The sequence below is a fragment of the Clarias gariepinus genome, chromosome 23, assembly GCF_024256425.1.
Source record: "Clarias gariepinus isolate MV-2021 ecotype Netherlands chromosome 23, CGAR_prim_01v2, whole genome shotgun sequence".
NCBI classification, from domain to species: Eukaryota; Metazoa; Chordata; class Actinopteri; order Siluriformes; family Clariidae; genus Clarias; species Clarias gariepinus.
In genome coordinates, this window is record NC_071122.1 from 24,498,482 (window position 1) to 24,522,815 (window position 24,334).

The window sequence follows — 24,334 nt, forward strand, 5'->3', positions numbered from 1 at the left end:
GTGGTTTCTCAGTAATGTAATTAAAAAAAAAAAAGGGATGCTGGGATGGAAACTACTTTTGGCAAATTATGGTGGTGTGGGAGGAATACAATTTCTCAGACATGCAGAGACGGAAAATAATTAACTTTGGGGAGATAACAGTATTCTGATGGCAGACCTACAGCCAGCATGCCTACACATTCTGCCGTTCCATAATCATGTTGGAAAACAGTGCTATTACCCATGAGCACCACTGACACCTCCATGACACGTATTCAAGGGGCAGGGTGACTGAATTTGACACAGCTGGCAGGGCATAAGTACTCCCTGTTCTCTATTTACTGCGCTGCTGTAAAAGGCCATCAGGCTGAACATCAGTTGAATAGAGTGTACTGAGTGTAAAGTGTACTTCACTCATGTTATGCTTTTTATATCCCCCTGCTGGAGCTTCTCTGCAGACTACATCACACTGCCACGCCAGCTGACCCCACCTTACCAAACCTTTACTACTGCTCCAACCCAGCATGCCCAAGAAGGCACTCCCGATTTCCTACTGTACAGTCACATTTTCCCTTCTTTTTTTAAAAACATTTTTACATTTCTTTTGTTTTCAGTTACGTGTTTTTACTTTTATTTTCTCAATCCTAAATTTTTAATAGTTTGTCCTATGGATATGGAACCTATTTCTGCACAGTGCTGTTGTACTCTTCTCATTTATTCAAATGAAGAACTCCTGGCTCTTGGACAAAAAAGCCACACTGCTACTACATCCCCTGTCCCGGAGAAATGAAGGCACTGGTATCAGAGCTGCAGAGCCGGTGCCAAGCTAAAGGCTAAGCTAAAAGCTAAGCTGTGGATATACAAGTCCTCTATTCTCTCGATCATAAAGGGATCGTGAATTTGCTAGCTAATAAGGCTGATGAGCTAGCGGTCCTGGTCAGCAGTACAGTACAATGTGCTTTACGGCGACATGGCTAACCAGCAACACACCGGATGCTAGCGTGGACATCCATGGTTTCACTACTGTAAGGGTGCACAGAGATGATAAGAATTGTGGCAAGCCGAGGGTGTGAAGGGTCCAGAGTCTGTCAGAGCCAATCATCAGCCTATTTTAAGGCTAATTTGCATAAAATTAACAAACATTTAATTTGTAAATTGCTTCCTAGTGAAAATGCAGGGGGGGCAATTCAATTTAATTCAGTTCATTTCACTAATATATTGGTAAAATAAAAATAATAACTTGAAGATGAATAACAATGAACAACCAGTCATGCTAATAAATAACAAATAAATAAAAAGTACAACATCTGAAACATACACTACAATAACACAAAGGCACTATAGTCACTCTTCTCTCTTACACACACACACACACACACACACACACACTCAGCATGGTTGAGTGTCGGCCAGTGTGGTTTGCACAAAACACAAAACTATACGCACACAGCGGCACAAATACCGTGGCTAACACACTAACACGAATACAGACACATAGTTATACACACATACTTCACTCACACAGTCTCACGCACACACACACAGTCACACACAGTGACTGAATGTTAGGAGAGGAGGGTCTCTGTGGTTACCTCGGCTCTCAGCTCAGGCCTGGCAGGCACCTGAAGGAGCTTTTACTCCTGCATGCAATACATCAAAGGAAAAGGGTTCGCATTACAAAACTACAAGTCCCAGCATGCACGTCTGCATCCGTCCAGCTTGTCATGGCACAGCACTTTCCCTGTATGAGTACTAAGAGCAGTAATAGGGGATTTGTTAAATGTATTGTCAGGTACAGGTGCATGGTCTGTGCATCACTCATCATTCTGCGTTTTTCTTGTTTCCCTTACAACGCGTTCAGTCCCGACATGACGCATATTCCGATATCAGATTATTTCCATGAGCCTCTTTTCTGTGGACGAGAGCCAGGGTGGGAAAATCTTGCCTTGCTGTCTAAATGGGAGGGGCATACTCAGTCTCTCCTGTCAATCATGGTGACAATAGCCAACCCCAAGTGTCTGGGAGATAAAATCTGATAAAAAGGGCAGATTGCGCTTTTCTCCAGGTGTGTTACACCGCTCTATAATGCAGTATAAGCAGCTAAACAATTTGGGCACAGATTTACAGAAAAGCTTTTATTTTTTACCTGATTTAAAACTACATTATACTTAGAAACGTAGAAAATAATGAAACTAAGTTTGATTCTGAGAATTGCATAACATTTAAAATGATGTCTGTGGCTGAAGTGTAGTCTTCTTGTTGGTGTAAATTAAAATAATATCTGAAAAAGCATGTATTACCATTTCATCTGTAGGTTAAATTAATTCCTTCGAAAATCAATCAAAGATATATAAAGTTTTCTAATTTTTAATGTAATGATAAGCAACACACAGACCATGCTTTTTGTGTTTTGGGTGACTTTCTACAGAGTTGCTGTTCAGCGCTGTAGACAGGCATTGTGGTGTGTATAAGTGTAATTTCTACATTAAGACTCTGGTGTATAACAGGGCGACAATTTTCTTACCAAATGCCGGAGGTCTGGATGCATGAGGATGTAGCCGTTGTTAGTGACGGCAAACGCATAACCATGGATCCCCAGCTGGAAGAAGAACGCAAAGGTTTAACAAAACTTGAACATTTTGTTGAATTTTTGCAACAAAAAAAAAACTGTAGATGTGTATGGGTAAGACTTAAAAAGTGTTGAAGATACTACCTTGTGGTTTGGGATGGTCTTCATTAGGTCCTGAATGGGAATATCTATTCCAACTACACCCAGGAGAATGCCTTGATTTTTCTGATAAGTCAGATGGAAAGGAGAGAATTAGTGATAAAAATCACCAGTGTAATGAGCTATTACACACACACACATGCACACACGCACCGTTTCATTCTTGGTGCTAAAGACAGGCATGGCCACCGTGGTCATTGGGTTTGGGCCGTGACGTGCAGAAAGCTGGACAATCCGACAAAGGGAGCATGAGTAAGTTCCATACTTGTGAATGTTATTTATAATAAAAATGAAAAATATAATGTTAAAATAAAAAAGTATTCAAATTATGAAAATGATTATTGGTGATAGTATCTCATAACTTTTGAGTACACTTTGTTAAAGGACTTATAAAAACACAACAGACTCAAGACCTGCTGGTCTCCTGAAACAAATCAAAATCAAGCACCGTTTGATCGATGTCATCTAAAGTCCAGTGTTGCATGATCAGTTAGCATAATGTAGTGTAGTGGTGTTAGCCCATGGTGTTTCGTCTGTTGTTGTCAGATGGTTGTATTTGCATCTATACATATTTCATTTTGGCGAGCCAGCCAGGAGTGGGGCATGCCTAATAATAAGCCAAGGAAATCCAAAGAAACTTATATGGTGAGAATTTGCACCATTCAACCACAGACAGCATCAGACTCTGACATCACTGACATTGACTAGAGGAAAATAGAATTCATGTATGGACAGGGGGACACGAGAACATGGCTTACATATGCTGTCCTAAAAATGTGAAATACTGTGTGGAGTTTACCAAAAAATGTGTGGTGTTTGAATGTAAAATTTTTTAATTAAACAATATTTTTACATAATGTCAAACCAATCTGTGCAACGTATAATGTAGCCAGCATGTTCTTTAAATCTACTGTGTGTCTTAGGAGAATTATGCTTCGTTGTAAAAAAAAAAAAAAAAAGGGACCCCGCCTCCCCCCCTTTTGTTTTTTTTTTTTTTTTTTTTTTTTACAACTTGAGCAGAAGGTTTGAAAAAATGGGTTTGTCAAGCTTCACATGAGGGAGCGCATGTTCCAATGGTATATACTGTAGGTGTCATATGATTGGGTAGAGCTGGCTGGTGTGAGAGAGCTGGGCAAAACTTAAGAGAATGGGGGTATTTCTTAAAATGTTGTTGGCAATTATGTAGTGTGTGTGTGTGTGTGTGTGTGCGTGTGTGTGTGTGTGAGTACACATATGTTATGTATATGTGTGGTTTTGTTGGGTCATGCTAGCAGCTTGCTGATGCATTTATAATTATTACCACTAAAAAGAATAACCCCTTTATAAAATAACACTGGAGATAATACACACAGTTTGTTAGTTTGTGTAATAAATACAATGTACGGTAAACAAACCCAATGTGCTGCAATGAAATGTAAACGTCCTGCATCCTACAGAAACTCCTTGCCTCTGATCTCCACTCGGTTCTAAAGCTGATGCTGCGGCAAGATCACGCTTTGTGGAGGAAAAAAAATCGAGACTGAATGAATCCAAATAAAGCGCCCATGGTGCATTCTGGGAAATGCCCCGTGCTCTGTGTAACCCCTCGTTCTCCTTCACCCTTCTCTCTCTCTCTCTCTTTCTGCTCTGCTGTCACTTTTATTACAGCTTTAAGAGATAAAGGCCAATGATCCACGAAATGATGAATGGAGTGTCTCTCCGAGCGAGATACAACGACCGTACGCCACAGGAGGACAGCCCTCAATGCTTTGTGTGTGTGTGTGTGTGTGTGTGCGATAGAATATATATGGGAGCATAAAATCATAAGTGTTCAGGTGCACATGTGTGATAGGGACGGTACGTGTGTATGTAGAAAACAAGGCGCATTATTAGACTGAGGATACGCCGCCTGCTTATTCCTTCTCATTTTGTCTTTCCATTTTTCTCTTTCTTTGTTATTTTGTTATACTTCCTCTGAACACCAGATTTACAGTGAAGTAATAATACATATATCACATACTAGAATGTGTTATATTAAATCTGAACATATATGTGAACCCTGAGAAATGGTGTCTTTTACCTGATGAGCCTGGGCGAGCTGCGAACGCAAAAGCAGACAACAAAAAAAAGTTACAAATTATTTTAGGCTACAATTAGATAAGAGTAAACATGCAGCGTCTCATGACTCTCAGTCAGATAGAGGAGACCGCGGACAGAGGTAATGATGCTATTAATGTGCGATCATTTACACATGGTGCAGGGGGTGGAGAGAGTCAAGCTTTCACACACACACATACACACACACAGATAATCATTAAGGTCAAATACATCTGATGTGAAGTCCAGAATAAACAATAAAATGTGGTTTGGAGGTGACAGCACGCTCACCGCCTGGTCCACGTAGGCCTCGGTCCACACCGTGTCGTGCTCGTGGTCGATGACTTTCGGCCGGCTCATGACGTGCAGATACCTCATCACGTTCTCCTGAACGTCAGCCAAGGTGGAGATCTGACTAAAATAACCTGCGCGCACACACACACACACACACACATACGGGCATGAAAATATAGCACGTGTTTAAACCACATAGTGATGCATACGTACACCGTAATAATCTGACTGTTACCATCAAGTTAATAATTAAATTAACAAATATGCGAAAACTGTACAAGATAAAACATTTGAAAAATCGGTTTTGTTCTTTCTCACTCACTCATCTTCTATACCGCTTTATCTTATATTCAGGACCTGGAGCCCATCCCAGGAGTCTTAGGGCATGAGGCAGGGTACACCCTGGACAGGGTGCCAATCCATCACAGGGCACACACACACACGCACACACTCACACACTCATTCACACACTACGGGCAATTTGGGAACGCCAATTAGCCTAACCTGCAGGTCTTTGGACTGTGGGAGGAAACCGGAGTACCCCGAGGAAACCCACCAAGCATGGAGAGAACATGCAAACTCCACGCACACAGAGACGGGAATCTGACTGGTTTTGTTCTGTTGTTTTTATAACCAATAAAAAAAAATATTGAATACAGCAGCTGTAAAAGATCCGGATTTAAATAAAATTATTACGACGAACAATAAAGTATTAATCATATGACTGTCTGTTTAGCTCCTGAATAAATAAACCAAAACTACATAATCAAATAGCATCAAAACCTTCAGACCGCACGTGCACACACACACACACACACACACACACAATTTTTTTCATATTTCAAACTGCATGTTACCTATCACACACTGAGCTGTTTATAATTTACAAACAATTTAATTAAAAAGTTATTTTTAAATATATTATAAAAACATCTAAAATCTAAAGAAATACGAGTGTGTGTAATTTAATACGTTACTTTTAGACTGCATTTGTTCTGCAGTTGCCAGTGTACACTCGGTGTGTTTGGCATTGTGTACAGGAGAATGTTGTGTGTGTTAATGTTGTGTGTTTGTATGTGTGTGTAAGAGAGAGAGAGAGAGAGAGAGCGGGCGTGTCAGCTCATCCATGTCGGAGACACACAGCACAGATCAGCAGGCAGCAGCCAGAGGCCCGGAGCTGACAGGAAGAGTGATTCGGGCTCATTTGAACTTTGACCCCTCTCTGTCAGTTCTGCACACTGAGAGAGTCACAGTCCCCACGCTGCCAAATCGGCAACCCCCCCCTGCCACCCAGACACCCCTACCACCATCCCCAAACACACACACACACACACACACACACACACACACTCTGTCTAACCCAACACGGAACACACTGAGTGTAAACTGACAACTAGGGACTAAATATACAGTCAGTAATTTCAACAGAATAATAATAATAATAATATATATTTGTCTTTTTATAAAATAAAGTGAAACAAAACATTGTAAGTGCTAATGTTGGATGCAATACCTTAAATTGATACATTTATTCTGCAACGATAAATTTAATACATTTCAAAATAAATGTTAAAATAAATAAATACAATGTAGCTACTGTACACGACCTCAAACTTGTGAACCGATTATAATAAATGTAAGATGATATAAATGATCACTACAGGAAATATAAAAAAGTAATAATTGCTTTACGGACAGTGTAATAAAATATAATTAATTTAAAAAAAATTTTAAGAATTACATTTTGAAATTTTGAAAATAAAAAATAAAAATTCCAGGCCATTTTAGAAACCTGCACATAGTGGTGTAGTATGTTTATTGGAAAACACATAATATGTAAATTTATAAAATTAACATTGTGTTTATTTGTGTATTAAAATGTTAAAGAAATACAAGAATTAAATAAATTTATTGCACAATAAAGTGGAATTAAATATAACGTAATCTCTGCTGTGGTACCGTAAATCCAAAGTTGCGTATAGTCTACGTCTTTGCTCTTTTGTTCGTGCATTTTAGTTCAGTGTGTGTGTGTGTGTGTGTGAGTGCATACCTTTGTTAGCACATGCCATCCATTTAAGGTTATCTGCGAAGGCCGACTCTCGTCCAATCAGATAAGGGAAAATGCGCACCTATGCAGACAGAAGCAAGCGCCTGTTAGTGCGTCTCCTAACACTCCATTTGTCTTTTCATACAGTTTCATACACTCTCATCTCTCCCTCTTCATTCATTCTTTTTCCTTATTTTCACATTTTCACTCGCTTTGTCAGTGATTACATCCTGCATTAGACTCATCTGTGTATTTTACATCTTATTTCCAATGCATCACTCCATCATCTCTCTCTCTCTCTCTCTCTCTCCCCCCCTCTTTCTTTATTTCCCACTACATTGCCCCCGTCTGTCCAGTATAAATGGTTTTTGATTTCAGCTCATTCAGAGCAGTTCCAGTGCAGCAGCAATGCGACAGTCTCCCTCACACACACACACACACACACACACACACATTCTGCAGAGCTAAAGATGTATTTTACCCCCCGCTGATCTGAACATGAGAGTCAAATGTAGACACATGGCACGTGTCAGAAGGCCATTATGGTTAAACTCTACACACACAACACTAACACGCACAACACTAACACAACACACAGCATTAAACACTAACACACAGCAATAAAGACTAACACACAGCACTAAACACTAACACATGACACTAAACACTAACATACAGCATTAAACACTAACCTACAGCATTAAACGCTAACACACAGCATTAAACACTAACACACAGCACTAAACACTAACACAGCATTAAACACTAACACACAGCATTAAACACTAACACACAGCATTAAACACTAACACAGCATTAAACATTAACACGCAACAACAAACACTAACACAGCACTAAACACTAACACAGCATTAAACACTAACACACAACAATAAACACTAACACAGCAATAAACACTAACACACAGCAATAAACACTAACACAGCATTAAACACTAACACACAGCACTAAACACTAACACAGCATTAAACACTAACACACAGCACTAAACACTAATACAGCATTAAACACTAACACACAGCAATAAACACTAACACAACAATAAACACTAACACAGCACTAAACACTAACACAGCATTAAACACTAACACACAACAATAAACACTAACACAGCATTAAACACTAACACACAGCATTAAACACTAACACAGCATTAAACACTAACACACAGCACTAAACACTAATACAGCATTAAACACTAACACACAGCATTAAACACTAACACAACAATAAACACTAACACAGCTCTAAACACTAACACAGCATTAAACACTAACACACAACAATAAACACTAACACAGCATTGAACACTAACACACAGCACTAAACACTAACACAGCATTAAACACTAACACACAGCATTAAACACTAACACAGCACTAAACACTAACACACAGCACTAAACACTAACACAGCACTAAACACTAACACAGCATTAAACACTAACACACGGCACTAAACACTAACACAGCATTAAACACTAACACACAGAATTAAACACTAACACAGCATTAAACACTAACACAGCAATAAACATTAACACTCTAAACTAATACACAACACCTAACACTAACAAACAGCACGTGCCACTAACCCAACACTGAACACTAACAACACTAAACAATAATACACAGCACCAAACACTCACCCAACACTAAACTGTAACACACCATTCCACCAATCCCTAACACACAACACAAACCACCGTCACACAACATGAAACGCTATCAGTGTATAACACACACGACATTAAAACAAAGGCGGGAGAATAAACTGTGTTATGTCACTACAGTATTTGAGTGAACATATCCTGGAGTCAGTTTTTCAGCGAGTGTGCAATCAGTTTGTATTTGTGTGTATTTTTGTAGCCGCCGGGGGTCCAGCTACACAACGACAGCATCAGCATTTTTAACACATTAGCATTAGCGTTTCAGGCCATCAGCGGCTTTAATTCCTCACTAGGTCTCAGAATGGGAATTAAGCCATGTGCTAGTGAAATGACCCGAGCGTTCCCGCTGGAATAAAACCACACCGCCGCGTGAAGCACATTTATAACGGAGACACATCAAGGAGAAAAGGGATATTCCTCTATATGGGTCATATATATATATATTTTTTTTATTTATTTATTTATTTATTATTTTTTTAAGAAAATAAAAGATGCACAGAATTGCCTTCGAATGTATAGGAGCTGACATAAAACCTTTCACACGCACAGTTCTTGATGTTCCCTGGAATGCACATTCCTCACACCATACTGCATGTTCCTGAGGACATAACATCTCCAGAGATCTTTTCCCTCATGCCTCATGTAGTTCGCATGCTTTAATTGTTCTATGCTAGGTTCTCACTTTTATGTGGTCATATGGCCCAAGAGACTAATCTTTCAACAATCTATGTACTGTATGTTCTCAGGGTCCTGTTTTCTTAGCACCATGTCTTCCCAGGATGTTCTCAAGGTTGTATGTCCTCAGGGTTCTATGTCCCTATGTCTTAAGTCCTTCATCTTCTCTGGATCATATGTTTTAATCTTCCTTTCCTCCAAAGGCTCTATCTTCTTAGTGTTCTTTGTTTTAGGCACATTATGTTTCCAGGGCGATACTGTATATGTTCTCATGATGCTTTGTTTATGGGCATCTACTGTATGAATCATGGAGTCTACTAGATGTCTGAAGGTGTCTTGTGGTATCTGTCAGCAGATTCTTTATATCATGTAAGTTGTGAGAGCAGGAGTCCATGAATCAAACTTTTCAGCACATCCAAGAAATGTGTCCAATTAGATTGAACTCTGGGGAATTTGGAGGCCAATTCATCACCTCAACTGGGCATGTTTCTCAAACTGTTTCTAAACAGTGTTTTCAGGCAGTGTGTAAGGGGGCATTATTCTGGTCAAAGAGATCAATTATCGTACATCAGGGAACACTTTTTCCATTAGGGAGTGTAACTTGGTCTGCAACAATGTTTAGGTAAGTGGTACATACAGTATTAAAGTAACATCCACATGAATTGCAGGATCCAAGGTCTCCCACGAGAACATTTTCCAGAACATCACACTGCCTCTGCCTGATTGCCTTCTTCCTACAGTGCATCCTGGTGCCATCTGGTAACTGGAATTGTACCAGTTAGGTTAGCCTTCGCTCCCCAGTGAGCCTTGGCAGTTCAATTTGCTGGGATGGAGTTTCAGCTGATGAGAAGCCATCCATTCATGAAAGATGTCTGAGAGGACATGCTGAGATCTGAGCAGAAACACAAGTGTCTGATGGAGGAAAGTAGAAGAAGAGTTGGATGTCATCTGCATAGCAGTGGTATGAGAACTTGTGGTCCATTATGTAACAATGTCTCATATTTCCATGATCCAAACGTTCTCAGGGCTTCATGTACTCATAATCATATGTTCTCAAGGTTTCCCATCCGCTCCTGTGAACCCAAGGATCCTCTCCTGTGAATCTCAATGACAAAGTTTATAAGGTTCTATGTATTTCCAAGAGTTTAATAGATCCAGGATCCTACAGTATGAACTCAATGACCCATGGTCACATGGTACAGTACCCTATGTTCCTAGGACGCCCTGTGTTCCATGCACCTCATATGTCCAGATCCAGGTTTCCAGGGTCCTAGTGTCCCAAGGACTTGTGACACAGAATTATATGCGTCCAAAGTTTTATGTTATGTGTCTAAACCGGATTTAAAGAACATCGTGCAGCTGAAATTTACAATTTCGAAGAGTTTGGCTATGTGGCTTTTGTTGCGTTAAATATGTGTAAATGTGACACACCTTTCTCTCGGGCCAGTTGTACTTGGCGAAAACGTCGTCATACATTTGAGTTGCTCCGTCCGTCACCAGCATGATGGCCCGACTGCACACACTCCCACGGCCTGCCTGGTTAAACTACACACACAACCACACATGTGAGACGTACATTCATTTAAAATACTTGTATACAGTAGATGCTGCTCTTAATCCTGATGCTCAACTGTCTCTACTGTATTGTATAGTGTGTGTGTGTGTGTGTGTGTTATTGCAGTATGCTGTGTAATTTGAACCTCAGGCTTCAGCACTCTCATGACAAGTCATTGAAAATCTCGGTGCGTCCGCATCTCAGCATGAATGATCATTAATCTGATGAATTGAGACCCATGACAATAATTAACTAGCTTATTGACCCGTGACAGAGAGAGAGCTGACATCTCTCACACACACACACACACACACACACACACAGAGCAACTTTGTCCATCCATATGGTCAGTATGTATGCGGTCAGTCACTCAGTCAGAAAAGAAAGGGAAAAAAGGAAAAAGATAAAGTTAAAGGCATAAGAAAGAAGGAAAGAAAGAAAGAAAGAACAAAGATGAAGTATAGTTATAAAGATATTTGAGTGAAATATCTCACAGTGAAACAGCTAAGAGAAAGAACTAGGAGACAAAAAGAAAAAACAGGATAGAACACACACACACACACACACACACACCATCCCATTAGACAAGTGTTCCTGTTGATTACCATATTTATTAGCCTACGATAATGAAAATGACAAATACAGATATCGTAGGTCTCTCTCTCTCTCCCTCTCTCTCTCTCCCTCTCTCTCTCTCTCTCTCTCTCTCTCTCCTGATCTTCCTGTTCCCCCTCTCTTCCCCCCTCCATTCCTCTCCACTCATCTGAGAGAGAGAGATAAAACGAGTCAGTGGACTGCCTTTGACCACTATCTCTTCTGCGTTGCGTTCTCTCCAGTGCGCCTGTTAATCAGTGATGTTAATTACTGCTATTAATCACAGTGTGTCTGAGAGAGGTGGAGGAGGAGGAGCAGGATCTCTCTCTCTCTCTCTCTCTCTCTCTCTCTCTCTCTTTCTCTCTCGCACACACAAAAAAAAGGATCCTTTTCCAAAAATTTGGTTTTACACTGGCTTTATTGTGTGTGTGTGTGTGTGTGTGTGTGTGTGTGTGTGTGTGTGTGTGACAGAATCACCTCACTGAGGACTGTAAAAGCTTCAGTCAGAGCATCTCCCAGCAGCCCGATGCCTTTAGCGAACAGCCGGTCCAGATGTGCTCGGAAGTGCTGTGAGGAGGAAAGAAAAGCTTTCGCGTTATTAATACCGTTCCGTACCCGAGTACACATACACTCTCCGATACAGCAGGTGGCGGGATACGCCCAATTTGATTGTAAGCCACCAACAAACAGAAACAGAAAAAGAGTAAGAGAAACAGGGCAGTTACTTTCTCACTGTGCCTCATATTATTCATATTTAAGAAAAAATGTAAAGCGTGACTCTTCGCGTGCCTTCCTGCTTTACGACTGTGTATCAGGAACAAGAAGAAACAAGAAGAGAAGAGGACCGCGTCAGTGGGTAATGTGTGAGTGGATAAACATGTGAATGAATGAATATAGGTGAATGAATGTAAAGTATGAATGAGTGAATAATTAAGTGAATTAGTGACAGTAAGTGAAGGAATTGAAAGAATGAACGTGTGTGAGAGACTCACATCTTTGTTGGTTTTGTCAGCCTGCACCAGAGTTCCATTCAGACACGGTTCCACATAATGAATCTCCTGATTGTACTGCAGAATCACGCAGAGAGAAGTGAGCGGCATCATTATTCACTCACACACTCACTCACACACACAGAGAGAAAAAAAAGTAAGTACACCCCTCTAGTTTCAATAAACATTTTAGTACATCTTCTTAAATGACAATACTTAAACTAAAAGGAAATTAAACTTGGATATATTTTAGAGTTTTCAGTGTGCAGGTGGTATAACAGTACAGATTTACTGTCCTCTAACAATAACTCAACATACAGTACAGCCGATATTGTCCAAATAGCTGGCAACAAAAGTAAGTACACCATAAGTATTAACAGCTGTACATCTTTAACCATGCAAAGTCACATGACACATTCATGGCCGAGTACTGTATGTCTCCCGATCTCAACCCTATTGAGCACCTGTGAGACGTCCTCAAGCTGAAGGTGGCGGAGCGCCATGTGTCTGATATCCAGCAGCTCCGTGACATCAATGTCATTATGTGCAGCTCGGGTGAACTCCAGGTCCAGGAGGATTAAGGCCGTGCTAGATAACGACGGTGCTCATGCAAAATATTGACACTTTGGACACAGTTTTGGCATGTTCACTTAGCGTGGACTCACTTTTGTGTCTACATTAAAGTCTGCATGTTGAGTTATTGCTATAGGACAGTAAATCTGTGTCTTATTTCTATAGTATTGTCCCTTCAGAACATATAATAAAGTTAAAATGTGAGGGGTGTACTTACTTTTGTGAAGGTGTACTTACTTTTGTTACTCACACACTCACTCATTTACTTGCTCAATTGCTAATTTACAAACTCATTCACTCTCTCACACCCCAATTCAGTGAATTATTCACTGGTTCACTCACTCCCCCTCTCACTCACCTTCTCTTCCTTTCTCATTTACTATTATTCCCTCTCTCTCTTACTCCCTTATGTATGCTCACTCACCACACACTGTACATTAGCATCTCTCCATAGTGTGTGTGTGTGTGTGTGTGTTACGCACAGCAATGATGTTGAAGAAGTCGTCGTCTCCCAGCGTGTCCAGGATGGTGGAGACGGTCTGCCGGGCGATGGTGAGCCGGAGACCCTTCATACTGCCGCTCACGTCCACCAGAATCACTACGTCCTTGGGAGACGTAGCGGCCTGGATGTACCTGAGGAGGAAGAACACACTCCTAATGAGGATATAAACACTTGGCTACTGTCAGAGTTCAACAGTGCTGTGGTCTAATCGTTAATATCACCTCCCAGGTCTGGTTCACGCATTACGTCCCTACTTATGATTTATAAGGATATGATGCATAAGGAGACATCTTATCACCAATGCCCTTTCCTCATCCCTCCCTCTATCACTCCCTCTGTAGTTTTATCTCTGACGGTATCTTTGGTTATGTAGGAGCCTGAGTCACATAACCGAGGGTTCTGTAAGAGAGCAGAGCTCAGGACTCTCAGTTGTTTGGACTCTGACAGAGGAGCACTCTGGTGTACGGCCCCCAACAGGAGCTTTAGAGCTTCCACCAGACAAAAAAACAACCCTACAAGGGGTGTAATCTTCCTAAAGAGTAAATTAAGTGCGTATATTTTATTCTGAATAGTTATGTTTAGTGAGTTCACTATTTACATATTTTATCATATTTTTAGATTTATAAGACAGTAGGAGAGATTGTCTGGCTCGTACCACTTCCTGTTGCGGCAGTCGAATGAGATGACTCCGTGTTCATCAGGATGCCATTTCACACCTGGAGGGAGAAAAGAATCACATTGTGGCGTCATCATGTTGACCACGTGACACTCAGATCAGCTAATGGCTTCTGTATGGTGATGGTTCTTTGAGATTTGAGCTCAAACCTTTTGCTGTTAAGGCACATTTGTGTGTGTGTGTGTTATGTACAGTACAGGAGGAAGTTACTGATTGTGATTCGAATTTTATTTCAAATCTTGTTTCTTGTTCACAGGAGAAACAGCTCGCCTTTTATATTTGCTAGATTATATAAAAAATACAGAATGAATACATGTACAAATAAATCATCATCATCATCATCATCCATACATCAGTATTTTTTAAGATGTCTGATTCTTTTATAATGTCTGTTGATCAGAATTCAGTCACAAGAAAAGTCATTTTACTTTATGTTTGTAAGTTTTGAGTTTGATTAAACGATTCTGGTGAGCAAAGTTAAACTGTGCATTTGGGGGAGGTCAAAAGGTCAAGCAACTGATTTGGAGTACAAAATATGAATATTGCTCAAAAATGTAAGTTTGAAGTAAAATTAGTCCTGGGTTTGCTTGAGCACCCTAGTAAATGTTCCCTTAATTCTCCTAATCACTGACCTGATCACCTGTTATCATCTGCACCTGTTTCTCACTGCGTCAGGGCTTAAATTAGATTTCTTTTTTTTCAAGTTTGAATGATTCTTAGGTCACTTTGTGGCTTAACAAACTCTGAAACAAACTGCTCATGGTACAGGGACTGGACTAAACATGATGAGAGACAAATTATGAAGAAATGAGGGGGGGTCAATACTTTTCAATAGGACTATAAATATATGAAATATTTTTACCTCCAGCTTGCATATAATCATCTATAAAATATCACTACTGTATTGACTGCATGATACACAGTGGTCTGAGTTTGATTAACTTGAGCATTTTCAATTAAAGTCTCTAATGGTCTGTAACCAAAAAAAAAAAAAAAAAGATTAGCAGCAGAAGACTGGCAAACACCCCTTCTCTCTCTCAAACACACACACACACACACACACATGCTTACCTGGGTATTGTCTGAAAAACCCTTTTGCGCTTCCAAAATACTGCCAGATGAGAGACGGGTCCTTCTCGAAATTATCCACAAATACTTTGTTCAGAGCCTCGGACCAGTACACGCCGTTCACTATGTCAGGATCTGAAAAGATACGGATTTGTCAAAAAGAGCTTTTAGACATTTACTTATATTTAGTAAACTCAGATTTTCAGAGCTTTCTGTGCAAAGGTTTGGGCACCCCTAGCCAAATTACATTATGTTCCTCAAAGCCTCTGCAGGAAAAGTCTTTTTATTACATATTTCTGCTGATTATTTAATGTACAGTCATTTATATTTAAAACAATTCAGAACAAAATAAAATAATAAATGTTATGTGTAGTTTTGGCATCCTTACAGCTGTAAAGGCTAAAATGTACCGTAGAAGTATAATTTACATAAGTGTACGTATATCTCTCAGGCACTAGAGATGGAGTTCCTGGCAATGCACTTACAGTACAGCACTCACAGCAGTATCACAGTTCTGACCGGTCCGTCATTTATAAATTATAGACCATTTAATATAAACCTTACGATATAATCACCTTGCTTCACACTCTCAGCTCCTGCTGCACTCATTTATTCGCCAAGATAACTTTCCAGAATAGTGTGTTATCCCACAACTAAATACCAAATAAACACATTGAGCTTCATCTGAAGTTCAGAACAACGCTGTCAACATCCTGTTTATCCACATCAGAGAATAAAAGCAATTCTGCTCTCATTCTTTCTTTCATTTTTTCTGGCTAAAGTAAAGGAAAAATATTAATATAACGTTTCTTATATATAAAAATATATAAAACTGCAAAGAAAAAAAGAAAAAGAAAGAAGCAACAGAAAAGGCATGAACTTAAGGACAAATGAAAGAAAGAAAGAAAGAAAGAAAGAAAGAAAGAAATATAATAGATGTAAGAAACAATAATCTTCCATTACTATTGACCAAATTTTCCTTCTTTTTTTTTTTACTCTCCTTCCACCTGCCTTCTCCCTCCTCCATCCCTCCCTCTGTAGTGTTGTCTATGGTTATGATGGTTCCAGGTCACATGACCGTGGTTTCTGACAGGAGAACACTCTGTATGGCTCGCAGGAGATTTATATAAGTGATGTGTACAGTACAGTACGCCCTGTAGACTTTACTGCCATGCTCACCATCATCACACGTTATCATGGCGCAGCAGAGAACTGTAAATACTAATAAAACAAAATACACCTAAGAAACCCTTGACCTTTGACTTTTGGTTTCTCTTTCTCTATCTAAATCACCTCGCTGCCTTTCTTCCCTTTAATGAAGTTGAGCAATGAATGCATAGAGTAGAACAACAAAAGACCATTATAGACAACACATTTAAAGAACCTACAGTGACTGAGGACACTGAGGAGTGACCACACACACACACACACACTGTCTTTCTCTGGGTGATTATTGACCTGTAGTAGGGAGCTGATGATAAGCTAATCTTCTCCAGATCAGTGGAGCATGACTTTAACACGCACACACACACACACACATTGTCTCTCATTATGCGTGAAGGTTTTATGTCTATGTATAAAATGCATGCGTGTGTAGAAACAGAATTAGGGAACATCAGTACATCACTTCACTTTGATCTGTAGCGACTCTGCTGCTGCTGTTGTTTGTGGGCGTGGCCTGTGTCCTTATTATTATTTTTTTCAGTGCCAATAAGAGAAAAAAACATCTTAAGGTCAATTTATAATTTATAGGCATACTTTAAAAAGAAAGATGTATATTTAATCCACTTTATTTAGAAGCTGCTCGTGTATCAGGACAAAATGAAACCACAGTTCTAGGCTTTTCTTTCTTTCTTTTTTGTTGTAGAAAAGGGATTTAATTCCAGGTAGGAACTGAAGATCAGAGTACACACATGGCAAAGGATCAGTTTGTCCCAGGGATCGTGCAGGACAGATTCATCGCTGGAGAGAAAAACCTTTTATTTGAAAATAAAAATAAATAAATTTAGAAAAATCTCATTGAAAAGCAGGGTTCGAGGTGTGTGTGTGTGTGTGTGTGTGTACCCTTGTTGTACATGTTAGTCGGGACCTGCACCACGCTCAGGCTCAGGTTGACTGACAGGTTGTTGAAGTGATCGTTCGGCTCCAGGATGAACTCTCCTCCCAACTCCACACTGTTCCCGTCTTCATCCACTTCGTTTATCAGGACGGCGTTAAAGTACTCGTACTGCACACACACACACACACACACACACACACGACAAAAAAAGTAAACAAAACAGCAGAAATTCTACATGACATCACTTTCATCTGAATACACACCCTGACTTTAACACCTACGCCGTTCCTAACGCGTGTCTTTATTGACTTTCTTTTCTTGTCCTTTGAAGACGAACTGCTCAGGATTATTAAATGAGCTTCACTTAACCACAAGGCAACAGAAAAATTCCGCAGGAACCGTAAAAGGTTTTTAACGACAGATCTAGTTTTTATGTCACATTCAGTTCCGTTCAGGATCATTTGTGTCGAGTAGACAAGAGGAGAGAAGGGGAGTGGAGTGGAGTGGAGTGGAGTGAGGGACAGTAGAGGAGGAATAGAGGGCTGTCGTGCTCCTGAAGTCCAGCAGTGACAGCTCATCTCACGGCTCGACGCTCCTGTAACTCGCTCGGAGGGCGGAGAGGGGAAATGTGCGCACACAGCAGACCTGCTGCACTGAGCTCCAACTGCTGTCAGTTTAAATGTGGTCAGATTACAGTACTCTCTCTCTCACACACACACACACAAACGTTCTCTCTCTTTTTTACACACATACACAAACATATATGATGTCATCACGTCTGCATCTCGGTTACACATTCAGTGTCAGTGAACCCGTGTCTGAGTCTCTCTCTCTCTCTCACACACACACACACACACACACACACACACACACACAGGTAAACGATATACAGGTACATTGGAAAGTGTTGTTAAAACTAAAATAAATAAATAAATAAATAAATAATGTATACTTACACCGACTGCAAAATTAACTGCGTGCATGGTATATAAACTTGATTTGCATATTCGTTTGCATTTTAAATAGATTTAATTCAAAGGGTTATGGATGGGCTGGTTTCAAATTTTGTAATTGTGTGTTCTCTTTAAGACCTAAGGCTATAGGGTTATAAAATGTTTTGAAAGGTCTAACTGAGGTTATGGGTGTTTACCAGATCAGATAATTATCAGATAATTTCTTTAGTTTGGATTATGAAAGCTTTTGCAATGTTGGACTTTATGTAGTCTGTTTATACTTTATTAAACAAAGTGATTATGTTTAATCTTCCTAAAATAAAATAAAATACAAAATTAATAAAATATAAAAAAAAACACGTTTAACATGTTAAATAAGGTTTAATTTAATGTATTTTAATGGTTATATTTACTTATGCAATCCAACTTGTGTTTTTTTTCCCCCAAATAGAAAACATGGTGCCATATAGACAATCCGTAAATATGCGTTACGTTACATTTATTAAGATTTTGTACCCTTTTATGTTTAGACAATCACACAATGCAGGTAGACCAATGATGCTGGTAATCTATCTATCTATCTATCTATCTATCTATCTATCTATCTATCTATTTTTCGTGCTTGCCACTGTCGCAGTGACGCCATCCACTTTTTTAATACCTGAAATAAACCTAAATATTCTCCACCCACACACTAAATATGCGGCATTGCATCATTAACCCTACTGCATATGCATACAGAAATTTACAGCAGAAATATTTGTTTGTTTGTTTGTTCGTGAAGAGAATTTGTTAACGACTTCATTATTCCAGGGAAGCCGCCATCACTTTTCTTTAACGCAATTTGCTCCAGTGAATTTTCCATTTAGAGCTCGGACACGACAAGTCATTAATCTTCACCCTGAGTCTGGAGCAGTGGAGCTGCCGCGTTTCCACCCGAACCAAACGTGCGCGCGCGCGCGTGTGTGTGTGATGTGACTGCTGCTTGACACGCTCCAAACCCACGCACACATTTTTCTGAATTCTGACAAAAAGTGCACATTTCAAAGACATCCAAAAGTACTTTAAAAAACTGAATAAAAAAATATCTATAAATCTTAACATTTTTATGCAAGAAAGCATTAACACATTTTTATTAACTGTGTTTCTTTTTCCTTTTTAATTTGTATTTATTTTGTAAATGTTTTGTTCGTGCACAAAATATTAATGTTTTTCCTTAGGAGATCAAGCTGAGGTAATATTGTTAAACATAGATAGATAGATAGATAGATAGATAGATAGATAGATAGATAGATAGATAGATAGATAGATAGATAGATAGAAGCTTAGATTAGATTAGATTAGATTAGATTAGATTAGATTCAACTGTATTGTCATTGTGCAAAGTACCTGTACAGAGTCCATGACATTTACATTTACATTCAGGCATTTGGCAGATGCTCTTGTCCAAAGCCACTTTAAAAAGTGCTTTGAAGTTTCCGTCATTAGATAGATCCTTAAACAAAATTGTTGAGAAGGGTGTTTTTTTTTTGCAGTGAAATACAGTATATTCATGTAATTTATATTAATGATCATAATAATATTTCTATCTTTTTAAGTCGTTCTTTTGATAGTAGACACTGGTATAAATGATCACTAACGAGTTGGAAATAGTTTATTTTTCCAGGTCTCTGTTTTAGCACATTAACAATTTATTTTGCAAATTTCATTTGATATCAAGTAAAAGGAGAAACATACGCATGTCTTGATTTTCGTGCTATTTGCCAATTCCAGTTGTTTGAAAAGGGTACTAAAGGTACCAGTGAGTAGAATTCTTGGTCACTGGAGAGATACCATAATGTCCACATGTGTAGTGTGTACCAGGGCAGGTGGATGGAGTGCATGTACACTTTAAACAATTTCAAGTAGAAAAACCTTTTACAAAAAAATGTAGGCTGTCATTTCACTGTCGATTTTCAGGAGGGAATGTTTATACTGTAGAGCACTATACAAAAGGTAAACGTTGGACAGACGTGGTGCTGATCTTTCAGGTGTGTAGTAAACGTGTAGTAAACGTGTGGATTCTACTTTTTCGCTTATTCAATAACATAAGATATATTAAATTATTTTTTATACATATAATAATAACCAAAACTCAATATGATGCAAATCTATTAATGTTAAATTCCGATTTTTCGAAACATGCAGAAACATCCCGCGATATGGCACGAAACTTTAAATATTGATTCATGTAAATGTATGTGTTTGGTGCTACTTTACGTCTGTTCTTTTCTTTGCGGAATTTGTCAATGTTTGCTTGCGCCTCTTTGTGTGTGTGTGCGTGCGTGTGTGTGTGCGTGCGCGCGCGTGTTATACAGTGTTTTTAACTACAAAAAAGAGGATTGTTTAAATAATTCAGCCAATAAATCTTTTATGTATTGTAATTTTTTAAGGTAAAATATAAGGCGAATAAATGTGACCCGTGTGAAAACACAGCTAATTTTTGTTGTTGTTGTTGTTGATTTCATGTAAAATAATAATAATAAAAAAAGAATAAAATCTTTATGCTAAAATGTTAATGTTTTTTTTTTACCTCTTAAAAACACAGAAGAAGAAGAACACAGAACAAGTCACAAAATTCACATTTTACAATGGATGGTACATGTAAAAAAGAAGTAACTAGAAGAACAGAATTTACAAGTCCCTTTTTAATAACATAAAGTCTTTCTAGTAAGAAAATCTTGCTACCAAAAATATTTAGAGCTTTCCACACATATAATCTACCCTATTATATGGACGTGAAATATGGAAATGAAGTGAAAAACATTATGGACAAATTAGATGCCTTTGAAAGGTGGTGCATTAGAAATATCATGGAAAGAAACAAAAACAAATGATGGAGCACTACTGATATTAGAAGAGAAAAGATCGTTTGTGCTAAATAAAAAGTAAAACAAATTATATATCAATATAGTGTATAGACGTACTGTATACCAAGACATGAAAACTTCCAAAAAAAAAAAAAAACTAGAAGGAAAATTTCAAGAGCAAACAGGCAGCGGAAGACCTACAAGACAATGGCTTAATAATAACTTTAGCTGGAATGACACCTCATAGAAACAATGCAAGAGAGCACCAGGTTGGTGACTCACGACCTCCAACCTTCAGCATGAAGATGGAACTGGATGACGATGAGGAAGATGATGGTGACGATGATGAAAAAGCACCCCTAGAGTTTTCTAAATGTCCTGCGGCAGATCGTACCTGCAGGTCGGGCTTCTCCTCGTGCTGTAAGTGCGCCTCCTCCGCCGCCTCCACCAGCCTCTGCATGGCAGAAAGACACGAGCACATGATTCTCCATTACAGGAGCCGAGATCAGGTTCGCGCGCGCACAGATGTGGGGTCATATTTAAAATGTTAAACTACGAGATCGTGTTTGTGTTACAATTCTAGCCTAATTATCACTAACCCTGCGCGAACTGCGGCTACAGTCCCTGTGATCAAATAAAAGACACAATCATTCACCCTCCTTAGGCTAATTGGGGTCTCTGTTCTGTTAATGGGTCACTTTAGCTGTGTGTGTGTGTGTGTGTGTGTGTGTGTGTGTAAGGGGGCGGGGGGCAGAGATTGCCGCGGGACAAGAAATTAAACGTCGCAATTGGGGTCAGGAGAAATGGCTGCACCGTCAACAAAAATCACCTGGAACTGGATATTTTTGACAATTAATTTACAAGTTCCCCTTTAAATATTTTCAGTTCTCAAGACTGACGCTAAATCATTTTTTTTCCATTTGTATGTAAAATGACAGCAATAAAACGCTTTTCAATTGGATCATGCCCACGTCACAGTGCTGTTCGGATTTAAGGAATATGTCTTTAGAAAGGAATTATTTTTAAATAAACAAATAATATATATTGCTAAAATGTAGACTAAACAATTCATGTTAATTCATCTGCATTAGTGCCGTGTTATTAAACTGACCGCCTAAACAGAATACGTATTCGGCAAATAAAGAAATAAATAAAATGTCAGGCTGTATCAGAATATATAGCCAATGTTTTATTAGTAACATTGCACTAACTACACAGGCGTTTTTTCTTCCTTTTTTTTAGCAAGGATAAATTTGACGTGTTTTGTCTGCAAAAGATTTCATATTAGTTTTGGAAATGTTAATTCAAAATTCAAGACAGCAAATTTGGCAGTCCTGCATACCACACACACACACACACACACAAGGCAGGTGGGCTTTATTCTTCTCTGTAATGCCGGTGCGACGCTGCGGCTCTGCGATAACGGGATTTCTATCACATCAATAAAACACATCACACCCAGATAGAAACACAGGGAGGAGGAAGGGGGGACACGTTTACACACTCATTTACTCAGCATGATTTATACACATCTGCTAAAACCTGCAGCCTTATCTGCGGGATAAACTGAAATTAAAGAAAAGGAAATATTGTCTTTTACTTAGTAAAAAAAAAAATCAAGGATATACTGCAATAGAGGAATAATCTAATAGAGTAGTCAAAAGCAAGGGAGTTATAATAATAATAATAATAATAATAATAATAATAGAGCTGCTCTAGGAATAACCATTTGGAGGTGTGACACTGGCATATCAACTACACACAGATTATTTTTGCTTGAAATCAGTGCATCATAATAAAGAAAAACTAACTTAGAGTTCAGCTGTAACTAAACAGCACCGCTGCTTCATTCAGTGTGTTCTTTAAATAAAAAATCATTTACAACTACGTTAGCAACTAATAAGCCCTCATTTATTAAATAAATAATATACGCACTGAAAAAAAGCAATAACATAATTTTGTTTTTAAACAAAAAAAGAGTTGATTTCCAGTTTTGCAATGAAAAAAAGACGTGTACACTTCCTTCCTCACTTTCCTTTAATAATGTCGGGTTTTACTGTCCTCAGAGGAACACTACACAGGTGCTCACAGTGAAATCCAACTGCAGCCCAGCTGTAAGGAACGAAATGCTTGTTGATGTTATATTTTTTTAAAGCAACACAAAAACAGAAGATTTATAAACTGTATGTGTATTTATTTAAAAGTGACATCATTTTGTTACTAAGTCGATTAATAACCTTTAGCGTTTGTATAATTATATATAATTTATATCATTGGCTAGCATTAACAACCAACCAGCAGCAGCTACCTGTACAAAAACTATCCACTAATATAAAAGTATTTGGGGTAATGCTATTGACTCCTATAGCTGAATAAATGTAAAAGAAATGTATACAAGTGCTGAAGTCTATTTCAGTAATGTGTTAAACATTACCTTCAGTACAACTGTGCAACTGTACTGATTTAGACTCAGAGTTTTAAACTGATTGCACTGATTCAGTCTCAGTCCTAAATCAACATTAAGCTGTCTTGCAGAATTGATGGTGTGTTTATAATCAGACTCACTCCTGAAACCACAGAACGTTCTAAACACCCAGACAATGACCTAAACTCCTAAACCTAAACGATGTACTGAAGGCTGATTCTTAAAAAGCTCAGACTCACTCCTAAACCTAGATGTTAAACTCAATCTCAGACTGGACTCAGCAGCCATACCCACCCGCGCGGCTTGAGCTTTGCTGCGGAACATTTCAGCCATCTTCTCAGAGATGCTCTGCACCAGCTTAGCTCCATCAGCTTCCTCCATCCGAACCGTGCGCTCGTACTCCTTACATTTCTGGCAAGTTACAAGCAAAAACATCCTCATCAGACACAGTCAAAAATAACACTAAAATATACAGTGTCATGGTTTAATTATATATATATATATATATATATATATATATATATAATGTCCAATAGACCGAGGATTTTCTATGCTTTATCTCCAACCTTTGTGTGTGTGTGTGTGTGTGTGTGTGTGTGTGT

General features: G+C 38.8%; 1 protein-coding gene across 1 annotated transcript in view; it reads right to left on the reverse strand.

Annotated features, from left to right (window-relative positions):
- Window positions 1–24,334, reverse strand: part of cacna2d3 (calcium channel, voltage dependent, alpha2/delta subunit 3) — a 51,771-nt gene that overhangs the window by 21,418 nt on the left and 6,019 nt on the right. The window contains exons 3-17 of the mRNA XM_053484050.1: window positions 24,027–24,143; window positions 21,702–21,761; window positions 17,511–17,673; window positions 15,450–15,581; window positions 14,358–14,418; window positions 13,683–13,833; window positions 12,631–12,705; window positions 12,116–12,205; window positions 10,921–11,034; window positions 7,128–7,206; window positions 5,075–5,208; window positions 4,767–4,784; window positions 2,861–2,932; window positions 2,693–2,773; window positions 2,504–2,578 (exon numbers count right to left, since the gene is read on the reverse strand). Coding sequence (XP_053340025.1) covers window positions 2,504–2,578; window positions 2,693–2,773; window positions 2,861–2,932; window positions 4,767–4,784; window positions 5,075–5,208; window positions 7,128–7,206; window positions 10,921–11,034; window positions 12,116–12,205; window positions 12,631–12,705; window positions 13,683–13,833; window positions 14,358–14,418; window positions 15,450–15,581; window positions 17,511–17,673; window positions 21,702–21,761; window positions 24,027–24,143 — 1,422 coding nt within the window. The remainder of the gene's footprint in view (window positions 1–2,503; window positions 2,579–2,692; window positions 2,774–2,860; window positions 2,933–4,766; window positions 4,785–5,074; window positions 5,209–7,127; window positions 7,207–10,920; window positions 11,035–12,115; window positions 12,206–12,630; window positions 12,706–13,682; window positions 13,834–14,357; window positions 14,419–15,449; window positions 15,582–17,510; window positions 17,674–21,701; window positions 21,762–24,026; window positions 24,144–24,334) is intronic.